The 25904-nt window shown below is 36.9% G+C and overlaps 1 protein-coding gene and 1 pseudogene across 2 annotated transcripts; one reads left to right on the forward strand and one right to left on the reverse strand.

Annotated features, from left to right (window-relative positions):
• Positions 1 to 824: 824 nt before the first annotated feature.
• On the reverse strand, positions 825 to 11750 carry LOC121314964 (pleckstrin homology domain-containing family F member 2). 2 transcript variants are annotated; one of them, XM_041248768.1, is made up of 3 exons: positions 11604 to 11750; positions 11067 to 11190; positions 825 to 1891 (listed from the first exon to the last, which is right to left on the reverse strand). In XM_041248768.1, exon 3 carries the CDS (start codon positions 1879 to 1881, stop codon positions 1144 to 1146), a length of 738 nt encoding a protein of 245 aa, XP_041104702.1. In that variant the 5' UTR covers positions 1882 to 1891; positions 11067 to 11190; positions 11604 to 11750; the 3' UTR covers positions 825 to 1143. The 2 variants fall into 2 exon arrangements, with proteins under 2 accessions (XP_041104702.1, XP_041104701.1); XM_041248767.1 differs by lacking the exon at positions 11067 to 11190 and having other exon boundaries at positions 11604 to 11749.
• On the forward strand, positions 11745 to 24483 carry LOC121313987 (annotated as a pseudogene).
• The last annotated feature ends 1421 nt before the right edge of the window (positions 24484 to 25904 follow it).

A 25904-nucleotide genomic window follows, 5' to 3' on the forward strand; every position in this document is an offset into this window, starting at 1 on the left:
GCATAAGCAATTAGGAAATAACACTTACTACCCAGGAACAAAAAAAATAAAAAAATTTTATTACACAGTGATATCACACTATCATTTCTCACCCACAAGCAACAGCAATTAGGAGTACTGTTTGTGTGAAAAACACAAACTAGTATGAAAGCTATGAGTGATTTCATAAAGGCACTGTGCGGCAAATAAGGCCTTGTGTAAAACTAGTACTCCCAATTTAACAGTTTAAAATTAGAATCTGTATATGATAAATATAGCTTTAGCTCTGAAAGAACACGTATTTGTCAAGTAATTGAACCCCCATTTGATTTGTCGTAAGCAATAATAGAAAAAGGTATGACTGGTGTGTTCAAACAATCCTGATCAATCGTCTTTTTTGCATATTTTGCATATTCATCTTAAAAATGTTTAATGTTTTATCTGGGGTTTTATTTTTTTATGTTCTTTTTATTAAATACTGCACACCTTTTTAATATACAAATTGCAAATAACACAAAACTACCAAATTTATCAGTGAGATTTAAAACACAAAAACTTGCTAGAGTTCATATCCCTGCAAAAAGGTTAAGAGCTGTCAGCACTGAGGCACATCCTTTCTTTAAGGTTCATGATTGGAAATGAATAGCTAGAAGAGTCCTGGTATTCCCAAGAAACAGCCGATTACAGACCAAAACTTAAAATTAGCACTTTGGATTATTTGGGCAAGCCAGAGACTGTTGTATATTCCACTCCTGTAGTGACACCCTTAACGAGATTTAGAGATAAAGCAGCAAAAAATAACCGTTACCCAGAAACAAGGTAAACTGTGGAATTCTGAGAAAACATTTTCATGAAAAATATATTTATTGTGTGTCCAAATATTTAGCATTAAAAGGGTTAATAGACATAGGTTTTATAAAATCACCCAAACACAGAGATCTGTGAATCTCAGGAATTTAACTATGAACATGTTTTGGAAACGTTTGAAATTTTCATAAATTTAATAAACCATCATTAAAAAGGGTAAGGACTTCAGATTTTTTTTTTTTTTTTTTTTTTTAATGGTGCATTGTAAAAAAAAAAAAAAAAAAAAAAGTTTGCTAATTTCAAGCCCAGCTAAATATTCTGTTAAATATTCTAAATATTAGAATAAGCTTGCTGTATTCAGTCACTGCTGTCATCATCATCGTCGTCATCCGATACATTATTCATGGGAAATTTGTAAGAGTCTGATCTGGGGGGCAAGCTTGCACTCAGCTGCCCACTGGAGAGCTGATCGTAGCAAAACTCACAGACCCTCACTGGCTTGGAGGACTGACTGGGAAGCAGAAACTTTTTCTCTGAGCAGGGCCCACACACCACAAACCCACACTTGCGACAGTGATGCCTGCGGCTAACCGGTGTAAACTTGATTTTCTGACAACGCATACACACGGTGGCCTCTGAATCAGGTACCCACACTGCAGCATGTTCACTGTTTGGTGCTTTTCCGCTTTTTTCAAGCAAGTCGGACACACACTTGCTGATGTGGTTCATCCACTCTGACTTCTCTGTGGCGGTAGCTGCATAAACAGCAAAGGATTTGGTAGGAGTTTTTATAAGCCATCCGTTCCGTAGGTCCCCTTCATCCTCAATAGAATCAATTGTGACATTTTCCAGAGGAATTATGTGCTGTTTGTTGTACTTCTTTTTCTGAATGACAATGTTACCGTATACAAGGATGTCATTGAAGAGGAAAAACTGCCTGGCTTTCGGTTTCTTTCTGCAGAGTTTTGTTAGCACCCCTTCTCCGATGAGGACTCTACCAGGAATAGCCAGGGGTTGACCAGCTGCTCCAAAGCACCCCTCCACAACATTTATTCGTTTTGAATTTGCTTCGCTGTTAGCCAGGCGATCCACCATCTTTTCTTTCCTGTATACATAAACAAACAAACATAAATAAATAAATAAATAAAAACAGGCTACAGGTACTTGTGCAACATGTTGTCATAACTGACTAGAAGTATTCTCTGCTGTAATTGCTCAGAACATTATCTAAATTAATTCTCAATGTGTATTATGAGGGGTTTTATTAAACATTTTCAAATCAAATCCTCTTTCGAAACAGCAAGTAAACTAAACTCTAGAATGCATAAAATAAACATGGCAGTAACATGCAATGACAGAATTGTAAAGTGGTGTAAAACTGTATGGTCTACATGTGTATAAATGAATAAATACATAGATTTCAAACAAATCATTTTTACCTGAGCTGATTTAGGGTTGCACTAGTAAAGGGGTTGAATACTTATGCAACTGAGATTAATCTGTTTTTCTCTGTAAATCTTACTTTATATGCATTTTTTTAAAACTTTAAATCAATGTGGAGTAGTTTGTGTAGATTCTACATATAAAGTTTAATTTGAAAGCGTCGTGCAGTATGATCAGGTGTCAACAAAATGTGAAAACTTTGCAGGGGGGGGTGAATACTTCTGCAAGTATTTTCTCACACACACACAAACACACTTTTACTCAGCTTCCACTTGTGCCCTCTCTGCTAAATCTGAAGTAGTGCCTTGGGTTAACTATCTATACCATTTATAATTTTAAAGACTTCAAATCAAGTCCTCTTTTTCCCTAGGCTGCACAGATTCTTTTTACCTTTCCTCATACATAGCTCCTGTCATGAAGTCCCTGGATCAGACTCGATGATGTACTTTTTGTAGTGAGATGACCAAAACTGCACACAGTATTCTAGGTGGGGTTTAACTAGGCCATTCTATAACCTTAGCATATTTCTAGACTTATATTCCACATTGGCAAGGTACTTTTAATGGTTTCACTATAACCCCCGAGATCCTTTTCAAAGTCCTCGTCCCCTATTTCCATCCCACTCATTTTATACTTAGAATATGGATTTTTACGTCTCTGTCTCACTTTTTTTTTTTTTTTTTTTTTTTTTTTTTTTTTTTAAATGTTTTAATATACAACATTTATCAAGAAACAAGATATAAGCATACTATTTCATTAACTAAATGCATCAGGTATGTTTTTATTTCCTTATTACTGATGATAGAATAAATAACTACTTTATTTATAAACATTTATTTTGAGAAAATAAAATCGAGAGTAGTGTCCATTATTACTTATAAAGTCCCTGAGAATAAACGTGTATTATGTCATTGCAATCACTCAGGTGAAACAATGTCTTGTAATTTGCCCAAACTTCATGTATCTCTAAGCAGAATACATAATAAAAAAATACTTCACAAAAATACTTAAATAAATAATAATAATAATAATAATAATAATAATAATAATAATAATAATAATAATGTGTTGGGGGGTGGGGGAAGCAAAAAGTTTATATGGTTTCTGAAGTACTTTATACCACTAATTCCAAGATGCTACTGTAAAAAAATGATTTTTTATGAATTTTTATAGGAAGAGTCAACTACAGCCAAAAAACACCTGGCCCTCACGGAGCATCCCACTGACAACTGCTTGACCTTAAAAGGGTTAAAGGAAATTGATCATTTTACTGTGTAAAGGATGTAGTCATTACACTACACTCTGTTTGTTTCATAAAGACTTGTTGTCTGGAAACACACCAGTTGTTAAACTTGGCAAATAACAAGAATGCAGAATTAGCAATATTAATTTACTTATTTTAACTATCAACATTATATTTATGTTCAAATATCAATACAAGATACAATGTGGGGAAAAACTGAAAAAATGGAACTGGTCTTTCTTGAAAAAAAGAATTTGCTATTCCCCAGAATGGAAAAATCAGTAGCCCTACATCCTCCATTCTGGTTCTCACATTTAGTGTCCGATATCTGCATGTTAGTTTATAACCTCATAAACCATTTTTAGAAATAATACAGAGATCTGTCATTTTCTGGTACCTTAGCCCCACAAAATGTAAAGCAATAATAAACAAATAAACCCACACTGAAATCCTACATTCCATATGAATTAGCATGTACTATTTGTTCACTTACATATTTCAAGAGGCGAGGCAGACAAAAACAAACATGCTCCAAAACAATTTGCAAAAGCAATACCGAATTCACTCAGTTTACAGTCTTCTGTGAGGGAGACATGTACAGTAATAGGGATGGGCATTTTCACATAATCTAATACATGTAATTTACTAAACAATTAAACTTTACATCAACGTTCCACTGGCTAAAAATAATGCTACATAATACCACTGTAAGCAAAGGTCCACTGTATCAAATGCAGCACTTAAATCTAAGAGAACAAGAATAGATACACAACTAGAGTCTGCAATTCACAGATCATTCACCACGGCGATGAGCGCAGTCTCTGTACTTTGCTGATGTCTCCTGATGTCATATTATGTCATGTCATAGGTAGATTGGTCTCAAAAAGGATAACAAGATGACCAGAGATGGTTAGATGTAACACTGAGAGGTTGTGAACAGCTAAGCCAAGAGTGATGACTAGGTCTAAAGCATAGTCACGATTATGAGTACTTAAATAAAACTTTGTTTTACACACAAATATTAACATAATAACACACTACACAAGAAATGAACACACAAACAGCCCTCTAGGTTTAATAATTTTATTATCACTAACTATGTGGGATTTTCAGATGTCATTTTTGAGCTACCCTTGGCAATAAAGTTTCTTAATTCATATATTAAATGTAATTATTGATATTCAAATCTACATTAGTTATTTAGGGAATATAGCCATTATGGCTGTTGGGCAGTGTTCAATTGGCAGCCCGCGGGCCAAATCCTGCCCGCGAGAACCTTCCGTCTGGCCTGCTGAATGTCAGCTGCAGTGCTGCCAACTGGGCGATTTTTGGCTGTTTTTAATTTCGCTTTGCAGGAGAAAATTATGCCAAGCGTGTTGTCTATTTGTGAGCGGTTTTAGCAAAATGCTGTTTTTTTTTTTTTTTTTTTTTTTTATATATATATGAAATCGCTGCCATGATTAACCCTTAGCAGTCCATTTATTCAGCGCTTGTCAGGCACATCAGGTTCAAATTATTTTCACATGCGCGGTTTATTTTACATGTGCCGTTTAATTCCCCCCCCCAGAGTAAAACAGGTTTAAGAGGCACTGAGTGGCAAAAATACACTCAGTACTACATCTCCACCCAAGCCCCACCCCTTGTTCGCTGTATTTTCCACATACCTCTTTACAGATGTGCACATTGATAAATAACCTTCTGATCTCTCGTTTTATCACCAAACTCCTCAATAATGTGATTCAAGTCATTATTTTATTACCACAACATCTCAAAATGCTCTGCAAATGTCCGCGATATTCTTTGTGCACGGCTACATTTGGCTCCTATCGGTCCCACTCCGCCACTGACAGGTTTTCTCTGCTTTTTCTGGAGAAAAAATGTCTAGAGACCTGTGCTTTTTGATGATGTCAGACAGGGTTTAACATTGGACTGGAAAGGGAAAATTGTAATGTCGGACCTGGTCCGACATAGGACCGCAAAGGATTAAGGTTTGTTTAAATGCTTGCTGTTCAACCTGTCTACTTCTAGACACTGAAAATTATCTGAATGGATTTATGCATGCCCACACAAAGTGGGGTGTAGCCCCCCTTAAATTTGGTATGCCACCGCTACAGATTGAAGTGCTTTCATTACTTAACTTGCCTCAGTCTTTCGCACTCAGGGTTTCTTTTTTTTTTATAGCACTGAAACGTATTGGACGAGTCTACCCACTCCAATCGCATTGGATGGTGTGGGTGGGGTATTGTTTTAGACACTGCAGCTCATGGAAGTCAAAATAACTGCTTAGAAGATAACCGATTTTTTATTTTATTTTTTTAAATAGTGGAAGCAAGTGTAAAAATAACCAAACCAAAAACAAAGCAAATTATGAAACTCGTTTAGTAAGCGAAAACAAACAAATCAGAGGAAAGGCAGGAGGGGGAGGCCGGGAAGCCTGTGCAAAATAAATAAATAAATCAGAAGCATCGTTATAGTGGGTATGATGTTATATGGGAAAGAAAATGGAAATGGCTTTTTTTACAGCACTGAATTAAGTGGCATGATGTACAAGCGCTGCCAAAAACACAAACAAAATAAAAAAATCTTGGAGCAGCACAGCTTGTGTAAGAATGAGAGTGAAGAGTATTGAGGATCAATATGCATCACTGTGCGTGGAGGCACAGTCATTCTAAAATGGCAACATCCTATGGAAACATGCAATGGCTGTGACTAACTGAAAGAGAGGGGCATTTATCGGTGCACTGAAGTTAAGAATGTATTAACATTTGATAAAGTAGCCGGCGTAAATATAATATTAGGCAGTGGATTGCGCTGCCTTATTTTGACCCCCTGCATTCATTATCAGTATTTTTGCTTTGAAAATAATTGGTTATTTTTTTAGCAGTCATTTGAGGTTTTAGCTTCTCGATGTACTTAACACAGAAAACCTGCCCATTCAACTCTCCGATTGGTTAAATGTTGTGTCAAGACGTAACATAGCTGTCATGTGGTTCCAAGATTTTGTTTTTTTCACCCAGCAATGCACAACTGAGCTCCTCTGCTAGAAGCTCAATCAGTCCTTATTGTTAAAGGCACAGTAGCATGGGCAAGACGGGCGGAGTGGGTTTTTCAGCCGGGCGGCAACAACCACATTTTTTACAACAACTGGCAGCTCACGGTACAGATGATCACAGATGAAGGTGTTACACTGTCATCTTTGTTTTCCAGAATTCCTGAATTGAGTTTATCAGCTCAAGACATGCGACACAGATTAACCTGCTTTATATCATCTCGCTTAATATATTTATGATCAGAATTTTTCAAAAACCGCTATGCACCATAGGTTCTTTCAGAAATTACCTCTCAATATCATCTCACAAACCTGTTTACTGTCACGTTTTGTCCAGCCTGTCAAATGCTGCGTGGGCAGTCTTAACGGGATACAGTTCAGTTACAAAACACCAACGTCGCCACATTTTTCTTCTCTAACATACTCTTATACAAATGCACACAAAAAAATTGACATCTAATTGACAGCTCTCATCAGTCGACAATTCATGCCTTTTTTAGATATTGACACAAACTGTTTTGTTCCAAATGATTCAAAATATATTTATTCTGTAGTAAAGTATATGCATTTGCTTAAATGTAAATAAGGACTAAATGTACAGTATTAAAACACTGCTCTTTAATTCACCGTTAACTTACTTTCTTTTTTTCTCACACTCACACTGGTTTATATCATGACCTGCTTTGCATCACGATTCAGAATATAAAGGGGGTTCATTTGTATTTAATTTGGATCTGCATGCTGGGTAGATGTTTTGGAGCTAGCTTGGCTGAAAAAGCTTTGCTTTTTGTGCTTTTTATTAGATGGTTAAGGGGTTTATGGTGTGATGTTCAGTTTTTTTTAAACATGAACAACCCTTTGTGAAAAAATAGATTTATTTCTGTAATATTAAGTCAATTACTGAGTTTACTGATTTTGAACTGGAGCATATATGTGCATGTATGCAATGCTTTTAAAAGAATTGCTGAAGCGATACTCTGTAAAGAGCAGTGCTGCATAAGCATTTACCTTGCAGCACCAGTACTCCACATTGCTCTGAACGTAGGCAGAGACAGCATAGCAGCAGGGGACTGGGGGCATGGCCCCTGTGTGTGTGCCTTTATTTTACAGCAAGACGTTACAATATATAACATGTTAAAGTAGAAAAATATCCCAGGAGTAAATAATACGTTGTGTAGGCCTTACTTTACCACAGTGAATTAACTACAAAACAAAGGATGCCAAATAGCAGTTCACGTTAAACTTTGTTTAGTTTATTCCTGAAATAAATAGCACATAAAGCTGACAACACATTTTTGGTACTTTTTTCATTCCTTGCGTTTACTCACAGTAAACAGTAGCCATAGGTATGCTTTCATAAAGTAATAACATGAGGTTTACTTGTGTCTTGTTATAGCTGAACAAGCAAACAAAAAGTGAAATTTAACTTTCAACTTTTTTTGGTTCTCATTTATTACATTCCACATAACAAAAAATAATACAGTTGACTCCACATAACTGCATGGGCTCAGGACCAGTGTGAGGTCATGCACATCACCGGAGTGTGCACATAACAGGAGGGAGGGAATACAATGGGATACAATGACAAAGGTCTATATATACGTGTATTCATAACTTAATTTTATTACAAGTAACCCACAATACTGAACAAGTTCAGAAAAATAAACTAACTTGAAATACGTTAAGCATTTAATACAAAAAACACTATTCTCCGGCAACATGCGCTATGATAAGTAAAATAATGTACAGTATGTTAGCAACTTGCATAAACTAAGTTATTGTAATACAGTATAATAAAACAGGTTAAACAGGTGTATACAGTACCTTACTATAGATCTTGTGACTACAACAAAGCAAAACCATATTTGATGGAAGTATGAACAGTATTCAGCTGATTGCTGATAAACAGCTGTAAAAAAAAAAAAAAAAAAAAAAAAAAAACACCTCACAAGACTGACAACCATTTGCCTCCATGAAGGGTCCTGGTGTGCTGAGGCTTGAGTTACAGATTTACTGTGTCTTTCTTGCCTGCTTTTCCCACTGTCATGTCATTGCTATGTGCTCTACGTCACTGCTATATATATATTTTTTTTTAAGCTCTTGAACGTTGTTTGCATTATGCAATTATCCAAATTAAAATGCAATGTACAACAGACTTTGGGACTGCACAGCTTCATGCAATTAAGCAAATTATGCATTTAGAGGATATGCATTTAACTACATCATATAATCATAGACAATGATGCACTAAACAACGGGACCAACTGCATGCTATGCAAATAAGCAATTATCCAATATACAAATAATTGGAGTCAACTGTGAATCTATATAAAATCACTATACAACATTTCCAGCAAGTTGGCCACTGTTTAAGAGAGGCATTTCAGAATGAGGTGCTTCCCTTTTTTCTGTCCCATGAGATTCTGACTCGCTCTAAAGCAGCATAACACCTTTTTGACCAAGATGGCCTTCCACAGAAATCACAATGGGTGCTGACGCATAATCTGGTCTGTCTACTTTCTGCTGTCTAAAACTTTTAAATAGAGGCCCAAGAGCTGCTGTGTTGATCCGGTATTTTATTTTATATATTAATCTCACATATCACATGGAGCTCTTTTTCAGTTCTTTTCACAACTTATCAGGAGGCGATAAATAAGTGCAAGGTTTTTTTTTTTGTCATTTCTAGCAAATACGAGCATCTGAGTTTCGTATCTGAATACATGTCAAAAAATATTTGTTCAAAATATTCTGATATTTTTCCCAGCACTATTATATTTGGTAAACATTCCTTTAAAATCCTCCCTTCCCCCATTTCTAGTTTTAAGTACAGGCTAAATTGTTTTCAATATTTGCTGCAAGCTTGCTTTCCGCTAGTTCATTGAAGTGCAGACCATCTTCCATATAACATGCAGATCTTCCCCAAAATCAGTCCCAATTATTTATAAAGCCAATTTCTTCTTGCACCCCTGTAACCAGCTGTTTAATGCTGTAATTCTGCTAAAACATTCATTTTGGCTCCAGGTTCACAATCTTCCTCCATTGGAAATCTATTTGCCACATTAAAAGTATGTGATCCAAATTATTCTGCTTCCATAATTAGGAAGGTAGAAGACATATTAAAGCAAATGAATAAAATTAGCAAGCTATGTTTATAACAGAGTAAATTCCCAAACGGACTGTCAGTACCAGGAAAATGTCGCCATGACCTGCACACAAAGCATTTAGAATAAAATCTCATAACAAATACCCATGGTTTAGAAAAGTGGTTCCCAAGCAAAAAATTGAAAATCACTCAATGACTGTCAGTCAATGTCAATGTAACTGTATCCATGGAATTGTGCGACATACTTCTATTATAACCCACAGATTAACTAACGCTAAGTGGCTGCATTTTCACACACATTACCGGATACCATCACACACAGTTACCCGTCCCCACGTGTTGCTCAAACTGTTTAAATAACGTAGTTACAACTTTTTACATTTACGTCTGTTTCAAAGCTATTTTCAAAATATCCTCTCTACTGAACTGCCAGTGTAAGGATTATTGCCCACACTGTCAAACAAGTAACATAGCAATACCGATCTATGCTGTGGTATTGAATATCAGTTTAAAAAAAAAAAAACACATGATCTAGTTGCAGAAAAAACACCTATTCAAAGTTCCCCCAAAAGCCAATTTTGTCATAACATAGCTCGAGGAATTCTTGCACTTATGCTTGTTTTAATTTGCAAATTTACTCCAATATATGTAAATGCTTTTGTGACTCTTTTACAAATGTATTGTTAACATTCTGTTTAAGCCATGCGGTATTTCTCGATGTTTCTAAAACTACGGTATATTAACTTTCTTTTCAGCATACTGCACATGTTTAAACTTGTTGTGACTGTGAACACCCAACCCGTCTTTCTGTTAAATCTAAATACTTCACTTTTAATAGTCAGGCCTGTGTTTAAAATTCGAAGTTCTGACGTACAAATTATGACATGAATCGGAATCCTTCAGACTGGACCAAGCATTTACATCACTATTTTCCTAAACAAACTGGCTATGCACCCTTTAACGTAAGCAGTTTCTTTTTTTTGCTGTTGTTGTTGGTTTTAATTTTAGAAAAATGTTTAACTGGAGCAACGACATCAGTGGATAAGTGACTCCGAACTTCAGTGCACGTTTCAGACAAGCATGTGTGTAGACCAAATGGCGCATATATTCTATATATATATATATATATAGATATAGTATATATATATTATATATATATATATATATATACCAGTATGAAGCACGTACTCCACAATCAGAGCCAAATTTCAAAAGTACACACCCATTCTGCATGCATCAGCAAATACTTCCACCGTAGACTCATTACTTCAAAGCAGAGATGACTGTGCTTTAACTACAGAGCAGAATAAATAACCCAAAATTGAGTGTGTGTGTGTGTGTGTGTGGTGTGTGTGTGTGTAAATATATATATATATATATACTCTCTTTTGGTTTTCAGAAGTACAGCTGCTCAAGCAGTCAAAAACTTCCCTCAATCCTACCGTGTATTTTGTAATCTGCGAGTGAAACTGATGATGACAGCGACTGTACTTCTGTTCTACCTCACACGATCAGCCTCATCAGAGAACAGCTTATCACGTTTCAGTTAATGCATCCTCTCTTATCCTGAACAAAATAAGGATGACACTGACTTAGACATATGTGGAGATATTTATTGGCAGATGATAGTATGTGTGACTGGATGTCCCTTTCTTACCAGAGCGGGGTTTTTTTGTTTTGTTTTCCTCCCCCCCCCAATGGAAACATTACTTGTAAATATACATTTGGTGCCGCATTATTACACGGTATTTGTCAAACAATTGTACGACTGCTGTTTTCCCAGCTTTTTTGACCGGGTGGTTGTCAGTAAAAACTTATAACAGAACTAAAACCAACTTGTTCTTTTCGGAACAACCCTCTGGGAGTCAGTCACATCGCTCTCATTCGGTTTAGTTTAGAAGCTGCTAGAAAGTTCAATGCTTCTCGACGTTGTAAAAAAATAAATAAATAAATAAAAAACACTTTTAAAAAAGACCTACCAGTTCTTAATTTCTGCCAGGTACTTGGAGATCAATTTATATTCCTTTTATTCCAAACTAAAAGTAGCTAGCGACTACTACCTCCACTCCGCTGGTTCACTCTTCTTTCCTGCCGCTCGCTACTTTCCAAGCAATAACAATATGGCTCCCAGCGACGATGAGGGGGACGTATCCACGTACAGTGGGAGGACTCTGCACGTCTCTGGCTCCTGCTGTTGTAAACAACAGGAATTAAGTCTTGAAAAGGCATTATCTCAAACAGACCGGGACGGCAAGTATTTAAGTTTAGATGAAGAGAATATTTTTTTTTAGTTTATCTATATTGTATTATCTCCTATTTCAGAGAAGCACGCGACTATAATTAATTGAGTAGTATAGTGCATAATAACAACCCATAAACTTTAGATCACTTAAGACATCTCTGCTTAAGCCAGGGTTTTCTGTTGCATTAATATTACACAACTCCACAAAACAGCAATCCCTGATGAAAAAACAAAAAAACAACTTGATTACTACTGAAACACTGCTATGAGAGCATTACCCTAAATACCCTGTTATTATTGATTAGCAGAAATAAAATTTACTCAATTCCTACATGACTATATAGTATAAGGCATGTGTGCGCGATGAAGGAAACGGTAAACAAGTGGTAAGCAGGGAGCATCAATTCGACTGCTGCATTTACATTTACAAAACCCTATGCCACAATTGTTAAAAAAATGTAAATTTTTCATTCAGGAGGATGTGAATGCCACTGTCAGCCAGACCTGAGCAATATTTAGTCGGTCTCTTGTGAATTTGGCAAAGGCATAACAAATGCAGCCTTACCTGTTTTAAAAAAAATACACTTCCGAAAGATATTGCCTGGTTTAACAGCAATGTAGGTATTCTGAGTTTCAACCTTTTTAAAGATTGAATGTGACAAAATGCCTAGTTTAAGAGGTTTGCACACTTGCCTTTGGTGGACTAATATAATTTGCAAAATAATGCATGTTTCAACTTCACTTGAAGTGCAATGGACAAACCCTTTCCTGCATGTACAATAAGGTTTTAATGCTAGCAAAGGATGTATTAACCCAAAGGAGCCCTTGTCAAACTGAACCACTGAACTGTTTCAATGTGTGGTTCTTGTATAATTTATTGATGTAAATATAGATCCTTGGCACTCAAACCTGTCCTAAAAGAAGGCTGTAGCATTATCAATCAATCAATCTTTATTTTATATAGCGCCTTTCTTTTCGGAGTCTGACCTGCTTTTATTGTTATAAATTAATTTTTTGTAATCCTGTAATTTTTCTTTTTAGTTTTTCACAACACTGTTTTGCGCTGTGGTTTAGTCCCATATTTCTCAATTCCTGTAAAATCTTTTGGTAGACTTTATCATTTCGGATAGTACGAGTTAACCCCGCCCCCAGCCTTGCTCAGCACCAAGCCAGTACCAGATATCTTGTGAGGCCAGAGTTTCGTGGTTCCGGCTCTGACAGTGCGCAAGTGTGAAAAGGCCATCAAAAGGATAACAAGGATAGAAAGATAATTTTTATCATGAAAACAACAGTTAATGAAAAAAATTAATTAATGTCTTGGTTAGATAGATATTCACCCCCCCCCGGGTCAATACTTGGTAGAACCACCTTTGGCAGCAATTACAGCTGTGAGTCTTTTGGGGTAAATCTCTACCAGATTTGCACATCTGTATTGTGCAATATTCACCCATTCTTCTTGGCAAAATTGTTCAAGCTCTGTCAAGTTGGATGGGGATTGTTTGTGGACAGCAATCTTCAAGTCTTGCCACTCCAGTATCGCTTTGGCTGTGTGCTTGGGATCATTGTCCTGCTGAAAGGTGAATCTCTGTCCTAGTCTTAGGTCTTTTGCAGACTGAAACAGGTTTTCTTCAAGGATTTGCCTGTATTTATCTTCATCCATTATGCCTTCTACCCTGACAAGATTCCCAGTCCCTGCCGATGAAAAGCACCCCCATAGCATGATGCTGCCACCACCACGCTTCACAGTAGGGATGGTGTTACCTGGGTGATGTGCTGTGTTGGGTTTGAGCCAGACATAACACTTTGCATTTATACCAAATATTTCAATTTTTGTTTCATCGGACCACAGAATCTTTTGCCACATCTTTTCAGAGTCTCCCACATGCCTTTTTGCAAATTCCAAGCAGGATTTTACATGGTTTTTTTTTAGAAATGGCTTTGTAACACTTGCCTGCCAAGACAGAGCGGGGCCAGCGCCACAGAATGGACAAAACGGTATAGCCTGACTATGCCACAGAGGGAATTTCACCCTCAGAATTAAAACAAACAATAGGTTAAAACACATCTCTTAAATAGATTCTTTTATAGGGTGTGGAACTGGGATACAAATCAGAAGGACCACACAAACTACAACAATTAAAAATAATTCCAGGTTTATTTGAAGAGGACACAGACTCTGATCATAAATATGCACAATAACAAACAATTACTGCTACCACCATCGACAGCATATAACTGTGCAGACATGATGGAAGAGTTAAAAACACTTAGCAGCAAATCAACTGTGCAAAAACTCTTAATAAATACTAAATAATAATAGTAAAATAAGCAAATCAAATACACCCAACACATCTTTAAATCACACATATACAAACCAATAAAAACAAAATGACTACAAAAGATTTAGAAGTGAGTAGTTTTTCGAGATTAACGATTATACTGTAAATACAGTATAATCGTAAATCTCGAAAAACTACTCACTTCTAAATCTTTTGTAGTCATTTTTGTATTACTTTAGTATAAATACATGTTAATTTGGATTTATATGTTCATATGATGACTTTATGTGAATGAAAAGACACACATTTGCCCGTTTTCCCATTGGAAATAGTGATATTTTGAAATATCACTGTCCTGGTCACAAAAGCAAAGTTTGTGGGAAATAATAGCCATGTTCTATACTTTTGAGGCATAAGCAATTAGGAAATAACACTTACTACCCAGGAACAAAAATTGTGTTACATAGTGTAATTAGTGAGCAAAGAAAAGCCACAGTGAAAATGCATTGCAACCTCTATTTTGCTCTAAATGTGCCCCTTCTGAAAATCAGGCTGAATGTTTGTAAATGTGCTTATGATTTTATAATATAGTGTGAGAGCATATGGTGAATTAAGAGGAAGCCAAGTTTCTTTGCCCCATGGATGTATGGCTAAAAAAGAGCTGGAGTAAACTATATGAACCTTGAAATGTTATTGAATTCCAAAGACCTTTTCCTGTGGCATTAAGCAGTTGTTGTAAATCTTAATGGAGTAATCCGAATCCTCCAATTGTTAATGTTTTACATAAATAGCGGTATTCTAAAGAAGATGAGACTAGCTCTGCTAATCTGGACGCACTGCAGCCAAGCACAAGCTTAGGGTCTAGAAATAGGAGACTAAGTAATAGATAAATTCCTCACTGTCACTATCAGTCAGCAATCCCAGCATACCAGCTTAGATACTAGGCCAAAACATTGTGAAGGAAATTCCAGTAGGCATGATGCTTATTCCCAAATATCTGACACTTGGGTGCAAGCTTGCTTTCAAGTTTAGCATCTTTCCTTCTCTCTCTCTCATAGCTGTAGCTGTTAAACTTCACCATTGTAGAACATGTTATGAACTAACCTGCATTCTCACAATATAATACTACTAATTGCATTATAATTGACTAGATTGTATATTAATGTAATACTTTGCCATCCTGTTAAACGCCTCACCTAAAGGAATGTTATTTTGTGGATTGACACAAAGTATTTGCTCAAATGCAACATAATTTAAGTGTAATAAACTTACAAAACACAGAATAAAGTCATATTTATATGCAGCCTTTACTACTTCTTCCTGCTCCAACAAAGAGCTCTGTTTACATCTTTCATAACCGCTTCTTTGTTTCACCCAGCAATCCTCATTATTCTGGTTACATCATTCCGTTTGCTTCAAATCTTTATCACTTCTACTAGCAAAACAATTGTGCTTCACACCAGCATTAGACATTGTGGCCTTGCAGGTGCCTGGACTCTCTAAAACTCAGTACATTCTCTGATTAACATTTTATTCAGTTCCCACCCCTATAGTATACACTGAACAAAAATATAAATGTAACGTGATAATCAGGTGGATGACAGGTGTGGCATATCAAGAAGCTGATTAAACAGCATGATCATTAGATAGGTGCACCTTGCGCTGGGCAGAATAAAAGGCCACTCTAAAATGTGCAGTTTGGTCACACAACACAATGTCACAGATGTCTCAAGTTTTTAGGGAGCGTACAATTGGCATGCTGACTGCAGGAATGTCCACCAGAGCTGTTGCCAGAGAATTGAATGTTTATTTCTCTACCATAAGCCTACAAGCCGCAGACCATGTGTAACCACGCCAGCCCAAGACCTCCACATCCGGCTTCTTCACCTGCGGGATTGTCTGAGACCAGCCACTCAGACAGTTGATGAAACTGTGGGTTTGCAAAACTGAAGAATTTCTGCACAAACTGTCAGAAACCGTCTCAGGGAAGCTCATCTGGTGAGCTGAAATCAATTATTTACGTGACTTTTTTTACATTTTCCTCTCCACACCCGTTCTCCACTCACCGAACACAACCCCGATTTAGTGTAAACATGCTGCTTTTATGCAGCTGTACCGAGACTCGATTGCTAATCAATCATTCAATTGGAGTCTCGGTACAACTGCAGTTGAATTAATAAAGTGCAATTCCCAGTGCTCGCATATTATTACATTTTACCAGTACGTGAAGTGCTGTGCAATCCTCATGCCTAAATACAGATATACATTTTAAACACTTGTGCGCATACCCCATATTACGTCCCGTGTATCAATGACTATACACCAACATTAACACACTGCACGTAACACACAACATTGAAATTCACACGGGCGGGACAACATTGCCACATAGACACAAAATAAATCCATTGGATGGAAACATATTTTGTCTTCCTTTCACTAGACACGCAGAATGGAAAAGGACGCAGACGTGCATAGTCATGGTAATCTATTACACTATAGCAATGACCGTAAAATACTTGTTGTTAAAAAAAAAATGTTCAGCAATATAACAGCACTGATTATGGTACACTCCAGCCCTGTAAGTAGCAGCAATAAGCTTCATATTTGCCTTTCCCAGCAATATTAAGGATATTTACTTTTAGGCCCTGTCCACACTACATAACCGAGCTCGAGAATCATACTCAAAAACGTTTTAATTAATCCAGCTAAAAATTTAGCGTCCACACTGAAGTACCATTTCAGCATGGAGAATCCGCTATGAATGAATGGCAGTGAATGAATAATGATGATAGCGATTGCAGTTGGAGATGATTTATGAACTGTGAAGGGCACTCAGGGCCTGATGACTGTGGAGGGGACTCAGGGCCCAGGTGAAAGATAAATTTGGCCAGAGGTCTCGTCTCTGTGTGCTCGATGGCTGATGACGTTTTGGTTAGGGGCAGATTTTCCTTCCAGAAAAGCAACCAAGTTTACAATTCATGTTTAGTCGGGCATAATGCGAACACACATTAATGCTATTAGAATTGTTTGGTTACAGTTCTTAGCAGTGCAATGAATATTGGAAATTAATACAATACTATCCCACCATGCACTGTATTTTATTTTAAAATAATGTGTCATGCCCCATATTAACAGAGGTCCATATTGCTAAGTATTTTGGAAAAAGTAAATGCGAACAAACACACACACACACACACACACACACACACACACACACACACACACACAAGTAGGGCTTGAAGTTTTGGGGTTTTATGTTTAATCAGGTGACAAATGTAGCTGATTCTGTTATCATGATTAAACTCAGAAAAAGCTGTTCATTGCAAAACAATCTTTGCTGTTACCTTCATATCTTGCCTGAGCCTAATTCTGGTCCCTTTTAATTTTATTTCAAACAGAGCTGACAAATTAAGTGAATTGTTCCTAGCCAATCCTACTTTTAACTCACATTTCATTTTTGCAGTCGTCTAATTTAATGTTGTGCCTTTGTTATTTTCTGCACTAGTGTAACAGGGATGCCCTTACAGATTTTTTAAGCACAAAATTAATACCTAGTGGAGAGTGTACACTGACAGCAAGTCAGTTGTCAAATTAGTTTTTTTACTAAGCAGTCAGCATCTTCAGGGGATTATCATGAAGAAGACTGTTCATCTGAATCTCAGCCATTTACTTCTGACTGTACTACAGTGACCGAAGCAGTTGCAAGCAGTAGTAATGCACAAAAACGCAAAAAAAAAAAAATGTTCTTATAATTTTGAATGAGAGAGGAAGTATCCGTGGCTTGTTTATCGAGACTGCAAGATGTACAGTGTGTGAAAGAGCTGTGTTAATGTATATTTGATGGATGGTGCAGTACAGTGGGAGTTAGATAATTAAAGAGGTTTTATGGGCAAACATATGAGGCATTCTGAGACCTTGTGAAATCAACATTATGTCTTGTGCTGCAGTGTGAATAACTAGGTTGAAGACTTGGGTTCATAGTTAAACACTGTAATGTATGTGTATTTCTTTAACACGCACAGGGTATACAATGAAGGTTAAAACTAAAACGTAGTAAAATGACACCTAGCTCTTGTCAGGGCTCTAACTAAACATAACTGTTCTGGTCCCTATCTATGGTTCAGATGGCTACACTGTTTACCCAAGAACAAAAAATAAAGTTCAGCACAATAACAAAATGATAGGGGTTACACATAGTAACAGAAGTGGGATGCTCACGCAGTTGATTCACAGGGGGATCAGCTCCATGCCCTGACACCAAATGGAAAATCTCTTCAATTTGAAGGCATAGCACTGGTGGGTCGACTGCTTCGGAGAAGCCTGAACGACATGCAGATATATTCTTTTTTCCCTTTAATTCTGGCCGGAAGGTCTTTAAGCTTTCTCCTCCTACCCACCCGTGCGGTGTCCTCCTTGGCACAGGCCTGTGATGCCAGATCTTATACACTGGAAGCAATAATTGGTGTGTGCCATATGCCAGGTGAGGTTGGTGGGTTATTTGATGTGCATCATATACCACTCCTAGAACTACGGTTACATGCGAGTAACCCTCATTTCTAGGGACGTGGTTAAGGTACACTATCCACAATTATGGCAGACTCCTAGCAGTTCACTGGGAGGAGCTGTAAAAACACACACCCCCCTACTGCAGAACCAAGGCTGCAAGACAAGCAACCCAGCGTAACTCAAGGTCAATATGGTAATGGGATGTACAGGTGTGTGCTGACTTCCAGGTAACAGCCCTGCAGATTTCTGGATGGGATTGGTCCCTGGAAGTATCCATTGAGGCAACAGTATATCTGGTGGAATGAGCTTTAAGCCTTGTAACAGGCTCCCTACCAGCCAACCTATATGGTTATTTGAATGTTTTGAAATACTAGGAAACGGTAATAGTGCATTGAGACATGGCAATTATGTTTGTACTTGCATTGAGATCAAAAGTGCATGCAAATATAGTTCTATTTTTGTAAAGTTTATACGGTTCTGCAGACTGAAGTGGGTGCGTATGTGTTGAATGTACATGTATATCTATTGCTAAAGCACCAGTGGACCATGGTGTTGAATGTCTCTTGTCACCTGGAAAGAGTTGCATGTTCTATGTCTTACCTGATGATGGCAGTTGCTTGTGTTGTCTGTTTCCTTTTTAGCTGCTTGTGTGGGGGTGGGAATGGTGAGCTTGGGTTAAAAACCCTAATGCCACATCTCCTTGCTTTTGTGACAATGAGTTCAACCCTAACTGCTGCATTAACATCGTTTTTTGCAAGTAGTTTTGTAAAGTTAAATAAAATATCTATTTAGTCCAGCTCAGCATTATAAAACGGGAGACTGAATACCCAGTTGCACTGGCATAAAATTCCCTTAATGTTGTTTGAGATTTTTTTTTTGTACGAATTTTCTTAAAATGAATGTCCGTATTTTTTTCTTTAAACCAGTCTTTCAATACATTAACATGCTGTGTTTTTTTTCAATCTTTGTTTTCTTCTGTTTCATTTAGCTGTTCCTCATCTACTGTTATGTGTCTACTCTTGCTGGTCGACTTATTTTATTTGTATTTTTTTGTCGTCTTCACTCAGAAAGTTGGTGTTGTCTGGAGTTTAATCCCCAAATATATTAAAGGAATAGGTGGAATGTCACTCTTTTTATTTTATATATATTATAAAATTGTATAGTTAACTTGAAATCTTCAACTGTTAAATGCGGAAAAGAATTAAAAAGGTATAATTAAGCTAATGAATAGTTCAATTAAGGGTTAAATTAAGTCATTGTTAACTTGGTTGAAGTGAAAACCAGCAGACACTGAGGTCCACCAGGACCAGGAATGGGAAACCCTGCTCTAGCTCCTTCTCCATAGCTTTTCAAAGTCTGGCCGTTGTCTTGTGGAAGGTCCTGACACCATCTTAAGTAAAATAGACAGACACATATCAACATTTTATATTACAAAACCGTGTAGCATATTGTGTTTACAATCTAGCTTTTCTCCAAATTCTTGGACATTACAGTTTTAATATTAAAATGAAAAAGAATTATGCAATTTATTCAACCATTTATAATGCAAATTAACATCTATGTAATTTACGAAGCAATGACGGGACTTGCCTGTCTCTTTTGTCATCACTCTGAAATATAGTAGCTCTGCACCTTAATTTGCGTCATTCAAACATTTTCTTTCATCTTGCAGGTTTAGTAGATTTTTATTTTTCATTTAAGACCATTTACCTAAACTCATCTCCATTGCAGTCACTGTATAATGCTTTTGTGGCTATACAGTTATATTTTAATGTTTATTGATGCCAACAAGTGTGAAGCTCTTCACCTGCTCCACGATGTCACCAATTGCTCTTTGACAGGGTGATATCAGGCTTAGCCCCACAAAAAGCTGCTTTCTCCCTGTGACTACTGCTGAACTGTCTTACCCATTTTTACAAAAGAAGCATTTCACCAGCTGTTTACCCATCACCTGCCACTTGTCACAGTCATCCACTGTCCTGCATGATGACCTCAGTGAATGACCAGTGTAACAGCTCACTATTGAATGCACAGTTTATTCAAGCATTAAACCACATTTAATAGTTAACACTAATCAGAAACAAACCCCTGGTTTATTGCATTGTGACTGTCACTGCTGGAAAGTTAAATAGCCTTGACTGACTAAACATAAAGCCAATTAGAGCTAAACATCTTTGTTTGCAATTCCTGCATTTAATGATTGCAATTTCAAGTTACAATTTGTAAACCAAGTGCTTTGCAATGGTAATGTATTAAGTTCAGCCTGGAAAGTCTGAACTACCCTGTAAATCCTTCCATTAATGGCTATCGGCACTTTCATTAGTTTTTATTGTTGACAAGGTTGTAATCCAGTTATGTAAAACACTGATTTTTATTGTCTCATCATATAAAGTATTCATTTACAGCAAATACAGCTTTCAAGAGTACAAAGTCAAAACCACAAAGTAACAGAATAGATTCATATTTTTACTGGTACTCTTTTTAAAAACATAGTTCATAAAAGTTTCTTAGAAAAGTTTTCTAGTAGATTTGCCAAGATTACTAAATAAGTATGTAAGTAATTATAATGTGTGGTGTGTTCTAGGGTGGTGTTGTGTAAAGTGAAGTGGTACCTGCTTCTTTGAGATCTGGCCTTTTTCATAATTTTGCTCTTTTTCATGTTTATTGTCACAGCCCAGGTCTGACAATACTGCTCTAGCAGTGCCAGGCTCTGCTGTAACCCCTGCTCTGTGGGTAGACAGCAGGACCAGGTCATCTGCGTAGAGCAGGAATTTCATTTATTTGTCATGTAAAGTGAATCCAGGGGCTGCAGACTGCTCCAACACCATTGCTAATTCATTAAAGTAAATAATGTTGGGCTCAAACTGCAGCCCTGTCTCACTCCACGACCCTGTCTGAAGAATTCTGTTCTTTTGTTGACAGTTTTTATTCTGCACTTGTTTTCTGAGTACATTGTCTTTATTATGTTGTAAACTTTGCCCCCTACACCACTTTGTAGAATTTTATAATTTAAACATTCATGCCAAATGGAATCAAACACTTTTTTAAAGTATATAAAACAAGAGAACATTTTTCCTTTTTATTTTGTTGTACCCCCAGATTACTGCTCACACAAATGCCTCGGTAGTTATTGGGGTTGAATTTGTCTTTTGTAGATTGGAGATATAAACCCTTGGTTCCAGATGTCAGGGAAGCAGCCTACCTGTAGTACCAGGTTGAATAAATTCAGCAGGGCCTCTTGCAGCTCAGCTCTGCTGTGTTTTAGAATTTCAGCACTGATGCTGTCAGGGCCACAGGCTTTCCTGGGTTTGAGTCCCTAGAGCTTCTCTGTTAGCTCTTGAAGGGTGATTGGGATGTCAAGTGGATTTTGGTTGTCTTTAATTGAACATTCTAACAGTTTTAGTTTGTCTCAAGTTAAATTTCATTCTGTTATATCTCCATATATCAATAGGAGCAAAAAGGTTAAATACTGTACTCATGAAGTACGGAAGTGGTGCTCTCCCTGCTCAAAAAGTGAGGGGTCGGTGCTCCCTGCCAAACCCGCAGCACTGCACCCCTGAGTAATACCCCTAACTACCATAAGGAGAGCACATTTCAAAAAAAGTTATTTTTAAGACTTCTTTTTCTCACAGCAACAGAATACAAAACCTGAATTACATTAAAAGTTCAAATAAAATACACATTTGATCTCTATATAGACATTCATTATACACACAATAATAGCCTTGACATTGAAACTTACGGAAACTCTGTGATTCTGGCTGTTTTCCTGGGGACCAATCACTTCTGCACCCCATAAGAACAACTGAAAGCATCCCTAGCTGTGGCTGACTTAGCAGTGGGGATATTTCTGGTGCCCTTTTCTGATAATGCACAAATATCATTCATTCATGGTAGAAGACTGGACTCATAACAGTTGGTTTGGTAGCGCATTCCACCCCTGCAATTTAATCAGTCCAGTTTCTACTGGCTGCCTACTGGTCTCAATTAAAACTATATTTCTGCTCACTATTGAACAGACCATTGCCATTCTGAAACCCCTACACAAAGAGGCGTGCATCACAAGAAAATGGACAATGATTCTTCTAGTCATATCTTGGCTGGCGGGTTTCTTTCTAGCTGTCTCTCCCATGATTTTGAGCAATAATATTGTTTTGGAATACGAGGTCTCCTGCCACTACCAGTATCTGGTACCTTATGTTGCTTATCCCGGCTTTTGATTTTACTCTTCTCGGCGGCACTGTTGGCATATATTGTCATTAACCACTATATTACACCATACAAAAAATACGACATTTTAGGCAGAAACGAAGAACGAGTGCAGTATCACAAGACCCATTTTTTTAATATCAAAGCTGCTAAGACTATAAGGACGTTAACTCTTGCCTTTGCTGCTTCTTTCACTTCAGTCGCGGTGTTCGAAGTGGGTAATGTCATCAGGAATGAGTGGTGTAATTTTTCATTCTTTGACTTTTGGGTTCTGGCACCAAACAGTTGCTGGAATGTTATCATCTACAGTGTGAGAGACAAAAAAAAAATAGTTAAATCTATCTCATCTCAGAGACCACAGCACAATGAAACGGGTCAGCAAAGACTTTTTAGTGTGAAAGGCAATTTTCAGGCAACACCCATGATCTATATGGGTATGTGTACAAAATAAGTTGCTTTGACCTCAGTGTTTTTTAATTGTTGTGGATTTGTACAGGTAACAACATGAAATTGTAGATGTAGACCTAATGGTTAAAAATATGTGTAAGTAATGCAATCCAATGGTGCAAGTGTATAATAAATGAGTCAAGATCTAGCAGCCGTTGTAGTGTGACTGACAGATGGGATCAGCGCAACAGGGTTCACATTTTTGGAATGAGGACCCTAAAAAGAACTGCTTTTAAAAACATTTCACTATATTACTATCTAAGAAAAAAATATGTTTTACCCACCTCAAATTAAGTTTGGCATTGGAAAATGTTCCTTTTTGTAGACCAGTCATATTGTACTGTTACTGAATATAGTAGGTAAATGTTGAGTGAGTAATACACAAACCCTTTGAATAAACCTCGATGGAGTTCAGTACTAGGAAAATAACTGATCAGGTCCAGATAGGATTAGTCCTTATCTACACATGCTTTTCAGGTTCTATTTAACTTTTAAAAATAAATAAATAAATAAAACAATTACTAAAGACAAAATGCCATAATAACAACCAGAATAAAAATGTAATGATATGGTAGCTAGAACACTATCAGATTTTAGGACAGGGTATTAAAAAGATATTTGTCAGTATGACATCATTAAAGGTGATTTGATTATGGAAATCGAATATAAGTACTGCTCTCCTTATAACCTTGCATATAACAATGCAATATTGCTAATATATATAGTCAGAATTAAAGGTGTATCACGGGTGCTTTGGTCCTTCTTCCAGGTGAATGGAACCAAGTAAACATCTGGCCAGGACATAAAGCACTTTTATAATTGAATGACCCTCATTCAACATGGAGTGGGATGCCCCCCCCCCCCCCCCCCCATTACAAAGAAAATGCCTTCTCCTTATATTACATTTGCATTTCTCAGTCTATAAAATACTCACACAAAGTACATTTATTGTTAATGCATTTTTTGTGCCTACATTATAACAAAAAAACATATTATACATTGTGTTCCAACAAAAGTAACACATATTTTTTATTATAAATGTGAAAGCTTCTTGCAACAAATACGTTCTCTATTTGTCAAGGAAATGTGTTTTCCCTTATTCTGTTTGCAGGACCACCACAATCAAATTCCATTTCTAGGTATTTTCAGCCTAATTGTCGGGATGCCTTGTGAGAAGAGACCCTTATTAAGAAAATGCAATTCCTCTTCCAATACTAGTAAAACAAAAACAAAAAAATCATTTGCTCAAATAGTAATTTTCAGTGTGCTGCTGCTTTGTAATGCAAACCTGCTTTTACCCTCTGTGGGTTCTGAACGAGCCACAATTGTAATTTTAGAGAACAGCATTTATTTCAGCTGCATATTTTTCTGTAGTTTCCTGTAAATGTAATATATATTTTCAGTCCATATGTTTTTGGTTTCCTTCTATGCAATTAACATTTAACTATGAACATACCATAAATGGGAACTAGACTCCAACTGGAGCATTGCTCATTGTAAATAACTAGCAACAGTCTCATCTCTTTTAAATGAAAAGACTGTGGGTATTTATTGAGTGCTACAGGTAAAGCAGGTCTTGTTTGATCCTGTGGTCTATAATCAAGTTCAGTTTTGCACTAAAGTATAATTCCTTGATGTATGTTTACTCCATTTCAAAAAATGTTCTGTTGTTTAATTGTTTTGTGACTCTACCCATCCACATAGGCACAAAATCAACACTCCATTTATACCCCTTTATAGATTGTCTGTGTGGCCATTTTTTCCCCAGTCAAATTATATTGAAGTGATTTTTGTACATATATTACTTTAAAACTGCGTCTTATACAAAGATAACTATAAATGAATATTCTATTAAACTAAGCAAAAAATGTAAGTCATTCAGATGATGTAAGCTTAGCATAGTCCACTTATGCTGTGATTTGATTGATTGGCTGTTGGAATTGTACATGTTTGCTGATGTGAGTTTGCCATCAGTTGAAAAATCTTTGAAGAAGAGTGAAGAACTACAATACAATGACTGAGCAATATAAAAAGAAAAAGAAACAAAGCACAAAATAGGCCTTTTACTTTAATTATTGGGTGGACAAAAAGCCTTGAGAGAGCTAGATCAGCAGCTTATATTGTTTTGAATTTGAATGCATACCCAACACATGTTACTGCAAAACATCACTCAACCACTGAGCTTGTTGTCTCTAGCAGTTCTCCCTGGTCTTTATTTATTCAAACATCTTTTTTCTTTTTATTCCTGTGAGGGTGCTGAGCTACGTTGGGATCATATTGATATTGTGCAGTTACTAACAAACAAAAAAACTGACTGGTTGGTGTATTGGTCTAGGAAGGGGCTAGCTAGCCAGAAATGACCCTGCCCTTCTTGCCTTAACAGACCTGTCTTTGGTGAACGGTGGGCATTAGTCACAGAGCCATGTCAATCATACTGCCTGTAATGCTCTTGAACCCTAACGGTCCTTGGCAATGAGCTCAAAGTGGATTCAAGAGCTGCAAGATGCAGTATTTATAAGAAAACACTGAGCTCGGGACAGATGTCAAAAGTGAATCAAGAAAATAATCTTCATTATATTTCTAAAAGCAATTGT

This window comes from Polyodon spathula, chromosome 4 (assembly GCF_017654505.1).
Source record: "Polyodon spathula isolate WHYD16114869_AA chromosome 4, ASM1765450v1, whole genome shotgun sequence".
NCBI lineage: Eukaryota > Metazoa > Chordata > Actinopteri > Acipenseriformes > Polyodontidae > Polyodon > Polyodon spathula.

Coding starts and splice junctions, on each gene's coding strand:
- LOC121314964 (XM_041248768.1), bottom strand. CDS start 1,881: ATGGTGGATCGCCTGGCTAACAGCGAAGCAAATTCAAAACGAATAAAT.